The 18624-nt window shown below is 62.4% G+C and overlaps 1 protein-coding gene, 1 non-coding gene and 1 pseudogene across 2 annotated transcripts; 1 reads left to right on the top strand and 2 right to left on the bottom strand.

Moving 5' to 3' along the window:
- Nucleotides 1-3573: 3573 nt before the first annotated feature.
- Nucleotides 3574-5912, bottom strand: LOC127033088 (HLA class II histocompatibility antigen, DQ beta 2 chain-like). Its single transcript, XM_050920891.1, has 5 exons — nt 5900-5912; nt 4728-4919; nt 4458-4567; nt 4222-4324; nt 3574-3716 (listed from the first exon to the last, which is right to left on the bottom strand). Exons 1-5 carry the CDS (start codon nt 5910-5912, stop codon nt 3574-3576), a joined length of 561 nt encoding a protein of 186 aa, XP_050776848.1.
- A 6822-nt stretch (nt 5913-12734) lies between these two features.
- On the top strand, nt 12735-12888 carry LOC127033417 (uncharacterized; annotated as a pseudogene).
- Nucleotides 12889-14794: 1906 nt separating this feature from the next.
- LOC127033437 (U1 spliceosomal RNA) lies at nt 14795-14958 on the bottom strand. The gene has a single exon (XR_007769117.1). It is a non-coding gene; the product is annotated as a U1 spliceosomal RNA (small nuclear RNA).
- Nucleotides 14959-18624: the final 3666 nt, after the last annotated feature.

The raw sequence follows: 18624 nt of genomic DNA, 5'->3' as shown, positions 1-18624 counted from the left end.
ATGCCTGGCTGCGAAGATGGTGTCGCCAGGAGGGCTTTGGCTTCCTCGACCACGGGATGCTACTTGAGGAAGGACTGCTAGGAACAGATGGCGTTCACCTTTCGAAGAGAGGAAAGGCCTTATTCGCGCACAGACTGGCTAACCTGGTAAGGAGGGCTTTAAACTAGGTTCGACGGGGACAGGTGAGCAAAGCCCACAGGAAAGTGGGGAACAAGACCTGGGAGATGGGTTGGAAGCAGGAGGGAGCACGGGCTATAATGGCTGAGAGGAAGGAGGGTCAGGGCAAAGCTGGGAGGCAAAATCAAACAAGTATCTTAGATGCCTTTATACAAATGCAAGAAGTATGGGTAATAAGCAGGAAGAACTGGAAGTGCTAATAAACAAATACAACTATGACATAATTGGCATTACTGAAACTTGGTGGGATAATACACGCGACTGGAATGTTGGTGTGGATGGGTATAGTTTGCTCAGGAAGGATAGACAGGGGAAAAAGGGAGGAGGTGTTGCCTTATATATTAAAAATGTACACACTTGGACTGAGGTGGAGATGGACATAGGAGACGGAAGGGTGGAGAGTCTCTGGGTTAGGCTAAAAGGGGTAAAAAACACAGGTGATGTCGTGCTGGGAGTCTACTACAGGCCACCTAATCAGGCGGAAGAGGTGGATGAGGCTTTTTTCAAACAACTAACAAAATCATCCAAAGCCCAAGATTTGGTGGTGATGGGGGACTTCAACTATCCAGATATATGTTGGGACAATAACACCGCGGGGCACAGACTATCCAATAAGTTCCTGGACTGCATTGCAGACAACTTTTTATTTCAGAAAGTTGAAAAAGCTACTAGGGGGGAAGCTGTTCTAGACTTGATTTTAACAAATAGGGAGGAACTTGTTGAGAATTTGAAAGTAGAAGGAAGCTTGGGTGAAAGTGATCATGAAATCATAGAATTTGCAATTCTAAGGAAGGGTAGAAGGGAGTACAGCAGAATAGAGACAATGGATTTCAGGAAGGCGGATTTTGGTAAGCTCAGAGAGCTGATAGGCAAGGTCCCATGGGAATTAAGACTGAGGGGAAAAACAACTGAGGAAAGTTGGCAGTTTTTCAAAGGGACGCTATTAAGGGCCCAAAAGCAAGTTATTCCAATGGTTAGGAAAGATAGAAAATGTGGCAAAAGACCACCTTGGCTTACCCTTGAGATCTTGCGTGACCTACAAAATAAAAAGGCGTCATATAAAAAATGGAAACTAGGGCAGATCACGAAGGATGAATATAGGCAAATAACACAGGAATGCAGAGGCAAGATTAGAAAAGCAAAAGCACAAAATGAACTCAAACTAGCTATGGGAATAAAGGGAAACAAGAAGACTTTTTATCAATACATTCGAAGCAAGAGGAAGACTAAGGACAGGGTAGGCCCACTGCTCAATGAGGAGGGGGTAACAGTAACGGGAGACTTGGAAATGGCAGAGATGCTTAATGACTTCTTTGTTTCGGTCTTCACTGAGAAGTCTGAAGGAATGTCTAGTATAGTGAATGCTTACGGGAAGAGGGTTGATTTAGAAGAGAAAATAAGCAAAGAGCAAGTAAAAAATCACTTAGAAAAGTTAGATGCCTGCAAGTCACCAGGGCCTGATGAAATGCATCCTAGAATACTGAAGGAGTTAATAGAAGAGGTATCTGAGCCTCTAGCTATTATCTTTGGGAAATCATGGGAGACGGGGGAGATTCCAGAAGACTGGAAGGGGGCAAATATAGTGCCCATCTATAAAAAGGGAAATAAAAACAACCCAGGAAACTACAGACCAGTTAGTTTAACTTCTGTGCCAGGGAAGATAATGGAGCAGGTAATCAAAGAAATCATCTGCAAACACTTGGAAGGTGGTAAGGTGATCGGGAATAGCCAGCATGGATTTGTAAAGAACAAATCATGTCAAACTAATCTGATAACATTCTTTGATAGGATAACGAGCCTTGTGGATAAGGGAGAAGCGGTGGATGTGATATATCTAGACTTCAGTAAGGCATTTGATACAGTCTCGCATGATATTCTTATAGATAAGCTAGGAAAGTACAATTTAGATGGGGCTACTATAAGGTGGGTGCATAACTGGCTGGATAACCGTACTCAGAGAGTAGTTGTTAATGGCTCCCAATCCTGCTGGAAAGGTATAACAAGTGGGGTTCCGCAGGGTTCTGTTTTGGGACCGGTTCTGTTCAATATCTTCATCAACGATTTAGATGTTGGCATAGAAAGTACGCTTATTAAGTTTGCGGACGATACCAAACTGGGAGGGATTGCAACTGCTTTGGAGGACAGGGTCAAAATTCAAAATGATCTGGACAAGTTGGAGAAATGGTCTGAGGTAAACAGGATGAAGTTCAATAAAGATAAATGCAAAGTGCTCCACTTAGGAAGGAACAATCAGTTTCACACATACAGAATGGGAGGAGACTGTCTAGGAAGGAGTATGGCAGAAAGAGATCTAGGGGTCATAGTGGACCACAAGCTTAATATGAGTCAACAGTGTGATACTGTTGCAAAAAAAGCAAACGTGATTCTGGGATGCATTAACAGGTGTGTTGTAAACAAGACACGAGAAGTCATTCTTCCGCTTTACTCTGCGCTGGTTAGGCCCCAACTGGAGTATTGTGTCCAGTTCTGGGCACCGCATTTCAAGAAAGATGTGGAGAAATTGGAGAGGGTCCAGAGAAGAGCAACAAGAATGATTAAAGGTCTTGAGAACATGACCTATGAAGGAAGGCTGAAGGAATTGGGTTTGTTTAGTTTGGAAAAGAGAAGACTGAGAGGGGACATGATAGCAGTTTTCAGGTATCTAAAAGGGTGTCATCAGGAGGAGGGAGAAAACTTGTTCACCTTAGCCTCCAATGATAGAACAAGAAGCAATGGGCTTAAACTGCAGCAAGGGAGATTTAGGTTGGACATTAGGAAAAAGTTCCTAACTGTCAGGGTAGTTAAACACTGGAATAGATTGCCTAGGGAAGTTGTGGAATCTCCATCTCTGGAGATATTTAAGAGTAGGTTAGATAAATGTCTATCAGGGATGGTCTAGACAGTATTTGGTCCTGCCATGAGGGCAGGGGACTGGACTCGATGACCTCTCGAGGTCCCTTCCAGTCCTAGAGTCTATGAGTCTATGAGTCTATAAAGCTAATGCTATAATTATCTCATAGAAAGAGTGTGTATCCATCTGGGTGTGGTGCTTAAATTAATCAAATGTACAAAGTTTGGTTTAAAAGTCATAAAACACAATCTGCAATATCCCAATTAAGGTTCATGCATTTAAACATCAGCACCCAACTCTTTGGGTACATCACTCCTAAGAAGTTATGCTAAGAGTGGCTTGTGGAAAGGAAATGCAGCAGTGCGTGTAGCTTGTCCCTTGGTAATTGAGAATTTAGGGTCAGGTGTCCCCCTGGGCAGGATTTCAGTTACTTTCACCAGCCAGACCTGATCACCTTGGCAAGGCCGCTCTGCCTGCTGGATAACGAGGCAGGTGTGTTAATGCAAACACGGGCTGGTCCTGAAGTCTAGGTGCCAGGGGAGAGCTCATTCAGACCCGTTCACACAACCTGCACAGAAGCAAAATGTGCCCATAGGCAGGACTCTGTCTAGCGTGTTTTCCTCCCCGGACGGGGTATCGGTGAGCGGGTGGCGGATGCTGGCAGTGACCTGTGTGACCAGCCCCTCACCTGTTAGAGAGGGAGCAGGAGAAGCCAATGGTAGTGAGCGAGGAACAAGAGCTCCCTAAAGCTGAGTAAGGAAGTGGCTTCCCCATGTCTGCTCTCCTGTTTTGTCTAAGGAACGTGTGTTGTACCCAGCCCGGAGCACCGCTCCTCTGAACCTGCCGGTAACTAGGGCCTGTTCCGGGGATCCCCATCTGCCAAGGCTGCTGGGCTGCATTTTGACCTGCATGTTATTACATGTTTTTTTTCATGCTTTAGCACAAAGGGCAGCAGCTTGGAGAGTAGCATAAGTAAGTGTCAGAATTCAGGGTCAGGAGTTCATTGATTTCTGCTGCGTTTCTCAAGGGAGTTTGATTTTGAAAAGGGGAAGTGGATTTGTTTCGGAACTAGAGGGGCACTGACTGATTTTCAGGCACTTCACACTGTGTCTGCAACTCCCTGACGGTCCAGGAGTGTGTGGGACTAGCGAGGAGACCTGGAGGGAAGGCAAGAGGGCACATCTGTAGCTCACTCTGAATGGTCTGATTCAGGAACCAGGGGCTGGGATTAGCCCCACACTTCTTGGGCATGGGCTGAGAGAGGGGCAGGAAGTTCCTCGGTCGCTGGAACACTTCCTTTGTGCCAGAAGGGGAAGCTAAAGTCAATTGTGGTGAATCAAAATTCGAGTGAAATCCTCCAGTGTCACTGTGTCATGGCCTCACTGGGGACTCGTTTCCTGGGCCACTGGCCCCATCCCGGAGCCATCACCTTTCTTAGCCTGGGGCAGGTGAGGAGTCCTGCCGCCAGGAAGGTCAGCCCCAGCACGAAGTCCCTGACCCCCGTCAGCATCTTGCTCCTGGCGGAGTCAGACTGCGCCACTGTGAAAACAGGAGCACAGGTGGTTTGGGCTGAGCCCGGCCTCTCTTTGCCTTTGTAATAATGTCCCTGCTCTCTGCCCCCAGGGGCTCTGACCCAGGCCCATCCCCCGAGAGCTGCCCCTGTGGGCTCAGGGGCTGCCCCATACCCAGAGGCTCTTACCCCAGTGCACGGTGAGGGGATCCTGCGGGCTGATGTGCTTCACCTGGCAGGTGTAGACGTCCCCACGCCGGAGGCTCATCTCCAGCATCACCAGGATCTGGAAGGTCCAGTCTTCGTTCTGGAGCAGCTCCGTGGACACCACCCAGGCCGTCTGCTCCTGCCTGTTCTTCAGCCACTTGATCTCGATCCCCACTGTCTCAGTGTGGGGGCCTCTGCTTACCTTTGGGCTCCGTGCAATGAGCCAGGTGGGTTCTCAGCACCCTCAGTGTCACCAGCAGAGCCCCAGCCCCGGGACCCAACCAGCCCCCAGAGCTGCTCCACAGGGAAGGGGCCAGGGAAACCCACCCAGACCAAGAACTTCTCTGCCCAGCTCTGAGCACCAGCCCCCCGGATGCTGCTCATCACCCTGGGGGGCACCCCCAGGCAAGGGGCCAGGCAGCATCGGGCTCAGCTGCCTCCTTCCCCGAGTGTAGTGGGGAGAGGAGGGGACACAGGGTCCCAGTAGCCGCAGCTGGGCCAGGGTCAGGCATGGACAGGGCAGGAGTGAAGGGAAGCAGGGGAGATGCCAGGCAGGTTGGGTTAATTTAACCCTTTTGGTGCTGTCTCTGCCTGATCCACTCTGCCCCTTGCAAGCCACCATGCAGGCGAGGGGCACAGAGCCCTGGGCAGAGGGGGGCCCAGCGGATGGTGCAAGGGCGCTTTCCAGTGGACAGTCCAGGGAATGAAGGTGCTGCCCCTGTCCAGGAAAGGCTGGCTCCTGCCCCAGACGCCCCCTGCCCCAGACGCCCCTTTCGGACTCCTGGATCCCCAGGCTGGAAGGGACCCTTGTGACCTTCTAGTCTGACCCTGTTCAGAACTGGGGTAGGCTCAGCTGGGCTGGGCTGGGGGCTGATGGAGGCTGGAAGCCCGAAGTCTGCCCCTCCGAGCACCAGCGGAGCCCCGAACGCACCCACGGGGGGATTAGCCACTGGGCCAAAAGGGCCTGTGTGCACAATTGAGGGGACCCAAAAAAGGGTGCTTGGGCCCCGACCCTGCTCCCTGCAGGTGGAAGGGGTGGGGAGGAACCTCTAGCAGCACCATGGGCTCGCGGGCTGCTGCTGGGCCCGTTGCACTCAACAGCCTGGCCGGGGGTAAGGGCTGGTGCCGGGCTGGTCACAGCCCCAGGGACTCACTGGGGCCCAGCATGGTGGTCAGTTCCCTGGGGAGTTGTGGGGACCCCCCGGGGCAGAACACGCTCACACACAGACACACACAGAGCATCCTGCAGGCCAAGGGGCCCACAGACCCTGCTGGGGGGGGGGGCGCAATATGTGTCACACCTGGGTGTATGCAAGGGGCTGTACAGGGAATGGGGCATTTCCCACACAGACCCCGCGCTGGGCGCATGGGCCCCACAGACCCTGCCAGGGGGTGATATGTGTCATACCGGGCGTGTGCAGGGGGCTGTACAGGGGACAGGGTCCTTCCCACACAGACCCCGCGCTGGGCGCATGGGCCCCACAGACCCTGCCAGGGGGTGATATGTGTCATACCGGCCGTGTGCAGGGGGCTGTACAGGGGACAGGGCCCTTCCCACACAGACCCTGCGCTGGGCACAGTGACACCACAGACCCTGCCGGGGGGGCGATATGTGTCACTCCCAGGCCCGGGCTGGGGGCTGTACAGGGAGGGGCCCCGCGCTGGGCTCCGAACTCAGCAGCGCTGAACCCCGGGGAAGCCGAAGACGGGCGTGGGGGGGCCTTTAAATTGTGCCCCCCATCAGCAGGCGGCTCTGCAAAGGCTCCCCCGCCCCAGCTGCAGCCCCCGCAGACCGGGGACGCCGGGCTCAGCCCCGACACCTGGCGGGGTCTCGCGTGGCGGAACAGCTGGGGCTGGCCAGGGCAGGGGCGGGCCTACGGTGAGCGCCGGGCGTACGGGCAGGCTCTTGGGCGGAGGAAGCAGCAGGAGGGGGGACTCGGGGGGAGGGCGCTCCAGGGGCGGAGGAAGCAGCAGGAGGGGGGACTCGGGGGTGGGCGCTGCAGGAGCGGAGGAAGCAGCAGGAGGGGGGGACTCGGGGGTGGGCGCTGCAGGGGCGGAGGAAGCAGCAGGAGGGGGGACTCGGGGGTGGGCGCTGCAGGGGCGGAGGAAGCAGCAGGAGGGGGGACTCGGGGGCTGGGCGCTCCAGGGACGGAGGAAGGAGCAGGAGGGGGGGACTCAGAGGCCGGCGCTCCAGGGGCGGAGGAAGCAGCAGGAGGGGGGACTCGGGGGGAGGGCGCTCCAGGGGCGGAGGAAGAAGCAGGAGGGGGGACTCAGGGGGAGGGCGCTCCAGGGGCGGAGGAAGCAGCAGGAGGGGGGACTCGGGGGGAGGGCGCTCCAGGGGCGGAGGAAGCAGCAGGAGGGGGGACTCGGGGGGAGGGCGCTCCAGGGGCGGAGGAAGCAGCAGGAGGGGGGACTCAGGGGGAGGGCGCTCCAGGGGCGGAGGAAGCAGCAGGAGGGGGGACTGGGGGGGAGGGCGCTCCAGGGGCGGAGGAAGCAGCAGGAGGGGGGAAATCGGGGGGAGGGCGCTCCAGGGGCGGAGGAAGCAGCAGGAGGGGGGGACTCGGGGGCGGGCGCTCCAGGGGCGGAGGAAGCAGCAGGAGGGGGGACTTGGGGGTGGGCACTGCAGGGGCGGAGGAAGCAGCAGGAGAAGGGAACTCGGAGGTGGGCGCTCCAGGGGCAGAGGAAGCAGCAGGAGGGGGGACTCGGGGGTGGGCGCTGCAGGGGCGGAGGAAGCAGCAGGAGGGGGGACTCGGGGGCTGGGCGCTCCAGGGGCGGAGGAAGCAGCAGGAGGGGGGGACTGGGGCGTGGGCGCTCCAAGGGCGGAGGAAGCAGCAGGAGGGGGGACTCGGGGGCGGGCGCTCCAGGGGCGGAGGAAGCAGCAGGAGGGGGGGACTCGGGGGCGGGCGCTCCAGGGGCGGAGGAAGCAGCAGGAGGGGGGGACTCGGGGGGGTGGGCGCTCCAGGGGCGGAGGAAGCAGCAGGAGGGGGGGACTCGGGGGGGTGGGCGCTCCAGGGGCGGAGGAAGCAGCAGGAGGGGGGACTCGGGGGAAGGGCGCTCCAGGGGCGGAGGAAGCAGCAGGAGGGGGGGACTCGGGGGGAGGGCGCTCCAGGGGCGGAGGAAGCAGCAGGAGGGGGGGACTCGGGGGGAGGGCGCTCCAGGGGCGGAGGAAGCAGCAGGATGGGGGACTCGGGGGCAGGCGCTCCAGGGGCGGAGGAAGCAGCAGGAGGGGGGACTCGGGGGCGGGCGCTCCAGGGCGGAGGAAGGAGGGGGGGGGGCGGGCGCTCCAAGGCGGAGGAAGCAGCAGGAGGGGGGGACTCGGGGGCGGGCGCTGCAGGGGCGGAGGAAGCAGCAGGAGAGGGGGACTCGGGGGTGGGCGCTGCAGGGGCAGAGGAAGCAGCAGGAGGGGGGGACTCGGGGGGAGGGCGCTGCAGGGGCGGAGGAAGCAGCAGGAGGGGGGACTCGGGGGGAGGGCGCTGCAGGGGCGGAGGAAGCAGCAGGAGGGGGGACTCGGAGGCTGGTGCTCCAGGGGCGGAGGAAGCAGCAGGAGGGGGGACTTGGAGGCCGGCGCTCCAGGGGCGGAGGAAGCAGCAGGACGGGGGACTCGGGGGCGGGCGCTCCAGGGGCGGAGGAAGCAGCAGGAGGGGACTCGGAGGCGGGCGCTCCAGGGGCGGAGGAAGCAGCAGGAGGGGGGACTCGGGGGCTGCCGCTCCAGGGGCGGAGGAAGCAGCAGGAGGGGGGACTCGGGGGCTGGGCGCTCCAGGGACGGAGGAAGGAGCAGGAGGGGGGTATCGGGGGCGGGCGGTCCAAGGGCGGAGGAAGCAGCAGGAGGGGGGGACTCGGGGGGAGGGCGCTCCAGGGGCGGAGGAAGCAGCAGGGGGGGGGACTCGGGGGGAGGGCGCTCCAGGGGCGGAGGAAGCAGCAGGATGGGGGACTCGGGGGCGGGCGCTCCAGGGCGGAGGAAGGAGGGGGGGGCGGGCTCTCCAGGGCGGAGGAAGCAGCAGGAGGGGGGGACTCGGGGGCGGGCGCTGCAGGGGCGGAGGAAGCAGCAGGAGAGGGGGACTCGGGGGTGGGCGCTGCAGGGGCGGAGGAAGCAGCAGGAGGGGGGGACTCGGGGGGTGGGCGCTCCAGCGACGGAGGAAGCAGCAGGAGGGGGCACTCGGGGGGTGCGCGCTCCAGCGACGGAGGAAGCAGCAGGAGGGGGGGACTCGGGGGTGGGCGCTGCAGGGGCGGAGGAAACAGCAGGAGGGGGGACTCGGGGGCGGGCGATCCAGGGGCCGAGGAAGCAGCAGGAGGGGGGGACTCGGGGGGAGGGCGCTCCAGGGGCGGAGGAAGCAGCAGGAGGGGGGACTCGGAGGCCGGCGCTCCAGGGGCGTAGGAAGCAGCAGGAAGGGGGACTCGGAGGCCGGCGCTCCAGGGGCGGAGGAAGCAGCAGGAGCGGGGGACTCGGGGGTTGGGCGCTCCAGGGGCGGAGGAAGCAGCAGGAGGGGGGACTCGGGGGGAGGGCGCTCCAGGGGCGGAGGAAGCAGCAGGAGGGGGGGACTCGGGGTAGGGCGCTCCAGGGGCGGAGGAAGCAGCAGGAGGGGGGGACTCGGGGGCGGGCGCTCCAGGGGCGGAGGAAGCAGCAGGAGGGGGGACTCGGGGGCGGGCGCTCCAGGGGCGGAGGAAGCAGCAGGAGGGGGGACTCGGGAGCGGGCGCTCCAGGGGCGGAGGAAGCAGCAGGAGGGGGGACTCGGGGGTGGGCGCTGCAGGGGCGGAGGAAGCAGCAGGAGGGGGGACTCGGGGGTGGGCGCTCCAGGGGCGGAGGAAGCAGCAGGAGGGGGGGGACTCGGGGGCGGGCGCTCCAGGGGCGGAGGAAGCAGCAGGAGGGGAGGAATCGGGGGCGGGCGCTCCAGGGGCGGAGGAAGCAGCAGGAGGGGGGGACTCGGGGTTGGGCGCTGCAGGGGCGGAGGAAGCAGCAGGAGGGGGGACTCGGGGGGAGGGCGCTGCAGGGGCGGAGGAAGCAGCAGGAGAGGGGGACTCGGGGGTGGGCGCTGCAGGGGCGGAGGAAGCAGCAGGAGGGGGGGACTCGGGGGGTGGGCGCTCCAGCGACGGAGGAAGCAGCAGGAGGGGGCACTCGGGGGGTGCGCGCTCCAGCGACGGAGGAAGCAGCAGGAGGGGGGGACTCGGGGGTGGGCGCTGCAGGGGCGGAGGAAACAGCAGGAGGGGGGACTCGGGGGCGGGCGATCCAGGGGCCGAGGAAGCAGCAGGAGGGGGGGACTCGGGGGGAGGGCGCTCCAGGGGCGGAGGAAGCAGCAGGAGGGGGGACTCGGAGGCCGGCGCTCCAGGGGCGTAGGAAGCAGCAGGAAGGGGGACTCGGAGGCCGGCGCTCCAGGGGCGGAGGAAGCAGCAGGAGCGGGGGACTCGGGGGTTGGGCGCTCCAGGGGCGGAGGAAGCAGCAGGAGGGGGGACTCGGGGGGAGGGCGCTCCAGGGGCGGAGGAAGCAGCAGGAGGGGGGGACTCGGGGTAGGGCGCTCCAGGGGCGGAGGAAGCAGCAGGAGGGGGGGACTCGGGGGCGGGCGCTCCAGGGGCGGAGGAAGCAGCAGGAGGGGGGACTCGGGGGCGGGCGCTCCAGGGGCGGAGGAAGCAGCAGGAGGGGGGACTCGGGAGCGGGCGCTCCAGGGGCGGAGGAAGCAGCAGGAGGGGGGACTCGGGGGTGGGCGCTGCAGGGGCGGAGGAAGCAGCAGGAGGGGGGACTCGGGGGTGGGCGCTCCAGGGGCGGAGGAAGCAGCAGGAGGGGGGGACTCGGGGGCGGGCGCTCCAGGGGCGGAGGAAGCAGCAGGAGGGGGGGAATCGGGGGCGGGCGCTCCAGGGGCGGAGGAAGCAGCAGGAGGGGGGGACTCGGGGTTGGGCGCTGCAGGGGCGGAGGAAGCAGCAGGAGGGGGGACTCGGGGGGAGGGCGCTGCAGGGGCGGAGGAAGCAGCAGGAGGGGGGACTCGGGGGTGGGCGCTCCAGGGGCGGAGGAAGCAGCAGGAGGGGGGACTCGGGGGGAGGGCGCTGCAGGGGCGGAGGAAGCAGCAGGAGGGGGGATTCGGGGGCGGGCGCTCCAGGGGCGGAGGAAGCAGCAGGAGGGGGGACTCGGGGGGTGGGCGCTGCAGGGGCGGAGGAAGCAGCAGGAGGGGGGGACTCGGGGGGTGGGCGCTCCAGGGGCAGAGGAAGCAGCAGGAGGGGGGACTCGGGGGGAGGGCGCTGCAGGGGCGGAGGAAGCAGCAGGAGGGGGGGACTCGGGGGTGGGCGCTGCAGGGGCGGAGGAAGCAGCAGGAGGGGGGACTCGGGGGGAGGGCGCTGCAGGGGCGGAGGAAGCAGCAGGAGGGGGGGACTCGGGGGTGGGCGCTGCAGGGGCGGAGGAAGCAGCAGGAGGGGGGGGACTCGGGGGTGGGCGCTGCAGGGGCGGAGGAAGCAGCAGGAGGGGGGACTCGGGGGGTGGGCGCTCCAGGGGTGGGGGCTCAGGGAACGGTCAGGAATTGGGAGCCAGACACCCTATGGAGGGCAGGTTTCTGGTGGCGGGGGCGGGGGGGCTGGGGTGACAGAAGTTCCCTAAAAGAGGTGGGGCACCAGCGCCGGCCCCCCCCCCGCCGTCCGCTCTCTGGCTCTGCGCCTGTGGCCATGGAACAGCGCCACCTCGTGGCGATTGGGGGCGGGCACTAGGCGGGGAGGAAGCCTGCGCTGCCTGGGGGAGAAGGGAGGCGCTGCGGGAGGGGGGAGGAGCCTGGGAGTGAAGTTGGGGTTGGGGGTGTGGGTGGGGGAAGTACCGAACAGTTTCTTTGGTGGGGGAGGGGAGGGGATTGTTAAGAACTTGAGGGGCCTCCCCTGTCCCCATTGTGATTAATTTAAGCAAGAGGGTTGTCAAGCTTAAGATGAACAACAGTATTGCGGTGTTAGTGTGGTCAAAAGACGCCTCCAACCAGACAACATTTTATGTTGACTCCTGTATGGTACAACACAGTCATTTAGGCATAAGCTTTCATGGGCTAAAACCCACTTCATCCGCTGCATGGAGTGAAAAATATAGTAGGAAGAGACAGACATATAAATACAGAGACCAAGAAAAGATGGGGGTTGCCATACCAACGCTGAACGAGACAAATCAATTCAAGTGGGCTGTTAGCAGCGGGAGGGAAGATCACGTTTGTAGTGGTAACCAGGATGGCCCATTTCAAAAAAATTGGTAAAGCAATCCCCATCTTTTAATTTTCTCTGTATATACATGTATCTTCCTACTGTATCTTCCACTGCATGCGTCTGATGAAGTGGGTTTTAGTCCACAAAAGTTTATGCCAGGGGTCAGCAACCTTTCAGAAGTGCTGTGCCGAGTCTTCGTTTAGTCACTCTAAGTTAAGGTTTCGCGTGCCAGTCATACATTTTCATGTTTTTAGAAGGTCTCTTTCTATGTCTATAATATATAACTAAACTACAGTTGTATGTGAAGTAAATAAGATTTTTAAAATGTTTAAGAAGCTTCATTTAAAATTAAATTAAAATGCAGAGCTCTCTGGCCTGGTGGTCAGGATCTGGGCAGTGTGACTGCCACTGAATATCAGCTTGTGCTGCCTTTGGCACGCGTGTCATAGGTTGCCTACCCCTGGAAACCTTATGCCCAAAGCAATTTGTTAGTCTCTAAGGTGCCACAAGTACTCCTGGTCTTTTTACAGTAAGGAAAGTAACTCAAATACTTCCCTGATAAACTGTATTTTCTACGTGGACACGTGACCCTAATTCTCAGTCATTGAGGGACGCTCTCCACTCATTGACCTATTTTGCTCTCTGTAGAACACTTCCTGAGCGATGTGCTGGAGTATTCACATTCTAAACTGTATTGTTAAATTTATTCACCTAAATCTGGGTTATTGCTGATTATGTTCTGTATGTGTCACATGAGTTTTTAAACCAAACGCTGTATTGTGGATGATCTAATCAGACGCAGAGCTACGCTGTTCTCAGCCTGTGTATTACATAATTTTTTAACATTAGCTTTAATAACATTTTAAAATCTGTCTGATCAGTTTAATATCTGATAGGTTCTCTATCTGAGAGCTTTATATTAAAGGGATTTTTTAAACAGAGACAGAATAGGCGCTTGCGCCATCCACTCCATGCAGCAATCTGGGTTAAAAAGAAGAGAAAAAAGGGTTGTCACTGTCTTGTTTTGAACATGACTCTGTGTTACTCTGCATTGTTCTCCTAATATGTGTTTTTCAGTGTAGGGGGCTGCTTTTCCCTTCTACTTTATGGCTGTTTGCAGGTCACTTCAGTGGCTGGTTATTTTTTCCAGGCAGGTGCCCACACCGCTCTCAGTAGGGTACATCCAGATGCGTGTGGTTTTGGGTCAGTCACTCTCATCAGTGTCCCCCTCAGGAAAAAAAATTTCCACCCCTCCCACCTTGAGAAAATTACCACAGTTTTAGCGTAGGGAGCAGGCCTGTACCTGTTTTCCCCAGAGACTAGGGACCGTTTATAGGATCAGGCAGAAAGTTTGAGTCAGATGCCTAGGCCGAAAGGCTGGTGGGAAGTGGGCCTTTGGGCCACACCGGGACAGGGGAGGACCCCCAACCAGGGCTGCCTGGGGGGGCAAGTGGGGCAATTTGCCCCGGGCCCCACAAGGGCCCCCACGAGAATATAGTATTCTATAGTATTGCAATGTTTTTTTATGGAAGGGGCCCCCAAAATTGCTTCGCCCCAGGCCCCCTGAATCCTCTGGGTGCCCTCCCAGAAAGAAACTGTTGAGTACTTCTCCCACCCACACCCACCAACCCTTCAGGTTCACTCCCAGGCTCCTCCCTCCTCCCGCAGCGCCTCCCTTCTCCCCCAGGCTGGGGCGCCCTGGCAGCGCAGGCTAGTGTCAGCCCTGGGGCTTTCTCCCGGCCTAGTGCCCGCCCCCAAATCGCCACGAGGTGGCGCCGTTCCATGGCCAAAGGCGCAGAGCCCGCGAGCGGACAGGGCTTTTAGGGACTTTCCGTCACCCCAGCCCCCCCTCTGCCACCAGAAACCTGCCCTCCATAGGGTGTCCCTGCAGGGGCCCAGCTCCCAATTACTGAGCTTCCCCATAGCCCCCGTCCCTGGAGCGCCCCCCCCCGAGTCCCCCCCCTCTGCTCCCTCCGCCCCTGGAGCACCCACCGCCCGGAGTCCCCCCTCCTGCTGCTCCCTCCGCCCCTGGAGCACCCACCGCCCAGAGTCCCCCCCCCCGCTCCCTCCACCCCGGGAGCACCCACCGCCCGGAGTCCCCCCCCCTCTGCTCCCTCCGCCCCAGGAGCACCCACCGCCCGGAGTCCCCCCTCCTGCTGCTCCCTCCGCCCCTGGAGCACCCACCGCCCGGAGTCCCCCCCCCCTCTGCTCCCTCCACCCCTGGAGCACCCACTGCCCGGAGTCCCCCCTCCTGCTGCTCCCTCCGCCCCTGGAGCACCCACCGCCCAGAGTCCCCCCTCCTGCTGCTCCCTCCGCCCCTGGAGCACCCACCGCCCAGACTCCCCCCCCCCCCTCTGCTCCCTCCACCCCGGGAGCACCCACCGCCCGGAGTCCCCCCTCCTGCTGCTCCCTCCGCCCCGGGAGCACCCACCGCCCGGAGTCCCCCCTCCTGCTGCTCCCTCCGCCCCGGGAGCACCCACCGCCCGGAGTCCCCCCTCCTGCTGCTTCCCCTGCCCAGAGCCTTCCCATGCACCAAGCCCTGGCCTAGGGCAGACAAATGGGGAAGCCCCCTCGCTATAAAGCTGCCGTTGTGTATGCAGACCCTGCTCCTCCGGGAAGTACCGCGGCAGGGCCCGCACCGGGGCCAAAAGCCAGAGCCGGACATGGGGGGTGGGGACAGCTTGTTCCCGCTAGTGCGGTGGGGAAAGCGGCTCCCCCCTTTTAATAACCCGCCTCCCCTGCCGGGGACCCCCAGCCACAGCACCAAACCCGAAAGGGAAAAACAGAGAAGAGCGCGCGGGGGGGAAGTGCCAGGAATGAGAAGAAACGTGCCGCCCGCCCCGCAACAGCGCGCAGAGAAACCGCTCGTTCTGCCCCCGCACCCGGCGCGCCAGGGGAGAGCGCGAACGCAGCCCCCCCCCACAAATGGTGCAATCCAGTGTCCCGCATTTGGGGAACTCGCAGGGGCCAGCCCCCCCCCCGCAGTGCAATGGATGAGCCTCCCCCCGGGAAAACCACCCTCGTGATCATGGGATCTCCCCGGCCAGGTAAGTATGAGCTGCGCGGCCTCGCTCGCCCCACACTCTCAACACACGGTGGGGCCCGACCCCGACCGACCGCCGGCCCCGCCCACACCGGCCCCGCCCGCCGCCAGCTGCCCCGACGGGCCCCGGGCTCGGACCCTTCTCGCCGCCGAGCCCCGCAAGGTCAACAGGGGCCCTGCTCGGCCGCCTGCTGCCGTTCCCACAATGCTCCGCTCTCAGGGAAATCTGCATACGTGCCTACGCGGCCCCGCCCCTGCCTTGGCCAGCCCCAGCTGTTCTGTGCCGCGAGCCGCCGCCAGGTGTCGGGGCTGAGCCCGGCGTCCCCGGTCTGCGGGCGGCTGCAGCTGGGGGGGCGGGGCGGGAGCCTTTGTAGATCTGCCTGCTGATTGGGGGGGGCACAATTTAAAGGCCCCCCCACGCCCGTCTTCGGCTTCCCCAGGGTCCAGCGCTGCTGAGCTCAGAGCCCAGCATGGGGCCCCTCCCTGTACAGCCCCTTGCACACGCCCGGGTGTGACACATATTGCCCCCCCGGCAGGGTCTGTGGGGCCCCTGTTCCCAGCGCAGGGTCTGTGTGGGAAGGACCCTGGCCCTCTACAGCCACCTGCACACGCCCGGGTGTGACACATATTGCCCCCCCCCCCCGGCAGGGTCTTTGGGGCCCCTTGGCCTGCGGGATGCTGTGTGTGTGTGTGTGTGTGCGTGTGTGTGTGCGTGAGCGTGTTCTGCCCTGGGGGGGTCCCCACAACTCCCCCGGGAACTAACCACCATGCGGGGCCCAGGCGAGTCCCTGGGGCTGTGACCAGCCCGGCACCCGCCCTTGCCCCTGACGCTGCGCTGAGCTCATGGCAAGGTGCTACTCGCAGCCGGGCGTCTCAGCGGCTCTCGCTGCAGCCCAATGCAGCGGGGACAGTTCGCCCTGTGTTCCTCCAAGGCACAGGCCCTGCGGCCGCCCCCAGAGGGAAAGCGCCGGCCAAATGGCACGACAGCGACCCCAGGGCGGCCGAGTCCCTGAATGCAGCGCACGGTGCTCAGAGCAGGCGAGATGTCACCAGGGCTCCCAGCGCCTAGCGTGGTGATTTGTACGTCAGCAGCACCGACGGGCCCTAGGGATGGGCTGATCGTGCTGGGCGCTGCACGGACATGGAGCCAGCAGACGGTCCCTGCCCCAGTCACCTCACAGACTGCGGGCTGTGTATGTCTGTGTGTGTGTGTGTGCTTGTGTCTATGTCCCCATCTCCTGGCACAGAAGGCCCCAGCGACCTCACAGACTGCAGGCTGTGTGTGTGTCTGTGTGTCTGTGGGTGGGTGTGTGTGTGTACCCATAAACATCCCCATCTCCTGGCACAGAAGGTCCCAATGACCTCACAGACTGCGGGCTGTGTGTGTCTGTGTGTGCGTGTGCGTCCCCATCTCCTGGCACAGAAGGCCCCAGCGACCTCACAGACTGCAGGCTCTCTGTGTGTGTGCGGGGGGGGGGTTAGTACACGTAAAGATCCATATCTCCTGGCACAGACGGCTCCAAGAGCATTTGCTGGATGCTGCCTGCCAGAAGCTGGGTCCCTGGATAATCACCCTGTTCTGTTCATTCCCTGCAAGGCGCCTGGCACTGGCCAGTGTCGGCAGACAGGACACGGGGCTAGCGGGACCCTTAGTCTGACCTGGTGTGGCCATTCCTAGGATTGTTGGTATTTTTCTACCCTGGATAGAACTGTTGTGATCCACCCCACACAGCGTGGGGCACTGGCCCCCCCGTGCTGGTTGGTACCGGTACCTGGGCTTGGAACTGACGAGATTTTTTATCGGTAAATGTCAGTAAAGGTTGATTCTGCCCCCCATCCCCGGGATGCTGCAGGGTTTGCTCCTCGGAGCCGGACACAGGCTGGGAGCTGTGAACTGGCTGTGCTGGGGGGAGACAGGAAATAGCTGATGAGCATCGGACGGGTTTGTCCTGTGTGTCAGACACCCCCCAGGAGGGAGAGGGCTGCCCCTGATTGCTGAGGGCCTGAGCTGTGAAGGGAAGTGGTGGGGCAGCCCCCACGCTGGGCCTGGAGCGGGGCCAGGCCCCATGGCTGAGGGCCGAGGGGGAAGAGCAGCCCCCCCACCCCGCAACTCCTGGGTGGGGAGAGCAGCACTGAACCAGACCCCATCCCAGCACCCCCCAGCCCAGCAGGGGCGTCTCCAGGGGCTTCACAGCCTTTCTCTGGAGAAGACGGGTGCAATGGGGCTCCCATGGGGCAGAGGCTCCCTATGGCCTGGGCAGTGACCTAGCTGGGATCCCTGGTGGTTTTCTGCTCCGGGCGCCCCCTTGGCACCATGAGTTCACAGGCCCCGAAGGTGTCGCCCCACGGCTAAGTTACGCCTCCCCCAGGCCTTCCCGGCTCAGCACCCCCCCACTACCACCACGCTGGCTCGGGGGTCTCCTGCTCGGCACACACCCAGGGCTGCCCAGCCGCCCACGGCCCAGCGGGTTCCTGCCCAGACAGCCTCTGTGCCCCCGGCCTCTGCGACCCACCCAGGGACCCCAGCACCCACCCACCAGCTGCTCCAGCACCCACCCAGCCACCCTTGGCACCTCTTCAGCACCCTTCCCAGACCTCCACAGAGCTGGGGGCTCAGGGTGAGTGGGGGCCAGGGGCCAGCGGGGTTCTGGGGGATGGTGGTGATGAGGGAACAGGCAGCCAGGCCCCCTGTCCCCGCTCACGGCTTGGCTGGCCAGTGGGGGACACGGAGACGGTGGCTGGGACGCGTCTATACGCCCCTGGCTGCGCCCTAGTGTAGACTCTGCCTGCGGGGAGGGAAGGGGTGTTTCAGGCAATGGCAGAGCAATGGCTCTCGGGGTGCCCAGGACGGTGGGGTGAGGAATTCGTCCCCCCCCCCCGCAGCCCCAAACACCGGCTCCCCCTCCTGGACCCCCTGCAATGCAGGGCCCACAGCCCCCCATGCCAGCCCTGTCTGTCCCTCCCCTGGGGACAGGAGGCGGGTCGGGGCTGTGGCCAGGCTCTGGGACACCCACTCCTGAGCCAAGGGTGGGGGCGATGGGGAGACCCGGGTGCTGACTCTGCACAAAGGGCCCGTCTCTGCGTGCCCCGCGCCCCCGACCCCAGCCCTGCCCCGAGCGCACTAGCAGGGGCCGCAGCCCCGGGTGTGCGATCCAGGGTAGACGGGTCCTCTCTGTGCCGCTCCCCTCCCGGCAGCGGGGGCGGGTCCATGGGCTGCTCCCCGCCCCCCCGGGGGTTGGGCTTCCTGGGTCAGCGCCGCTGCTGCATCCGTGCTGGTCCCCACCCGTGCTCCCGGCCCGGGCGCGGGGAGCCCGGGGGCCGCGCTGGGCTGGAGCCGCCCCTGGGCCGGGCAGCGCCGAGCTCCGCCTGGGGTGGGAGCTGCTGCGCCGGGGCCGGCTGGTGCGGGAGGGCCGGGCCGAGGGGCGCTGCAGGACCACGGGCGGGGGGAGGTGTGGGAGGGGATGGGGGCTGTACGGGAGGGGCCGGGCTGGGCGCTGCAGGACCACGGGCGGGGGGAGGTGTGGGAGGGGATGGGGGCAGTACGGGAGGGGCCGGGCTGGGCGCTGCAGGACCACGGGCGGGGGGAGGTGTGGGAGGGCAGGAGGGGATGGGGGCAGTACGGGAGGGGCCGGGCTGGGCGCTGCAGGACCGCGGGCGGGGGGAGGTGTGGGAGGGCAG

The sequence above is a fragment of the Gopherus flavomarginatus genome, chromosome 12 (genome assembly GCF_025201925.1).
Source record: "Gopherus flavomarginatus isolate rGopFla2 chromosome 12, rGopFla2.mat.asm, whole genome shotgun sequence".
In the NCBI taxonomy this organism is placed as follows: Eukaryota; Metazoa; Chordata; order Testudines; family Testudinidae; genus Gopherus; species Gopherus flavomarginatus.
This window is presented reverse-complemented; position numbering and strand designations above follow the sequence as displayed.

Coding starts and splice junctions, on each gene's coding strand:
- LOC127033088 (XM_050920891.1), bottom strand. Junction 4,568..4,727: donor TCCCCTCACCGTGCACTGGG/GTAAGAGCCTCT, acceptor CTGTTTTCACAG/TGGCGCAGTCTGACTCCGCC. Junction 4,325..4,457: donor CCTGCCCCAGGCTAAGAAAG/GTGATGGCTCCG, acceptor TCTGGCACAAAG/GAAGTGTTCCAGCGACCGAG.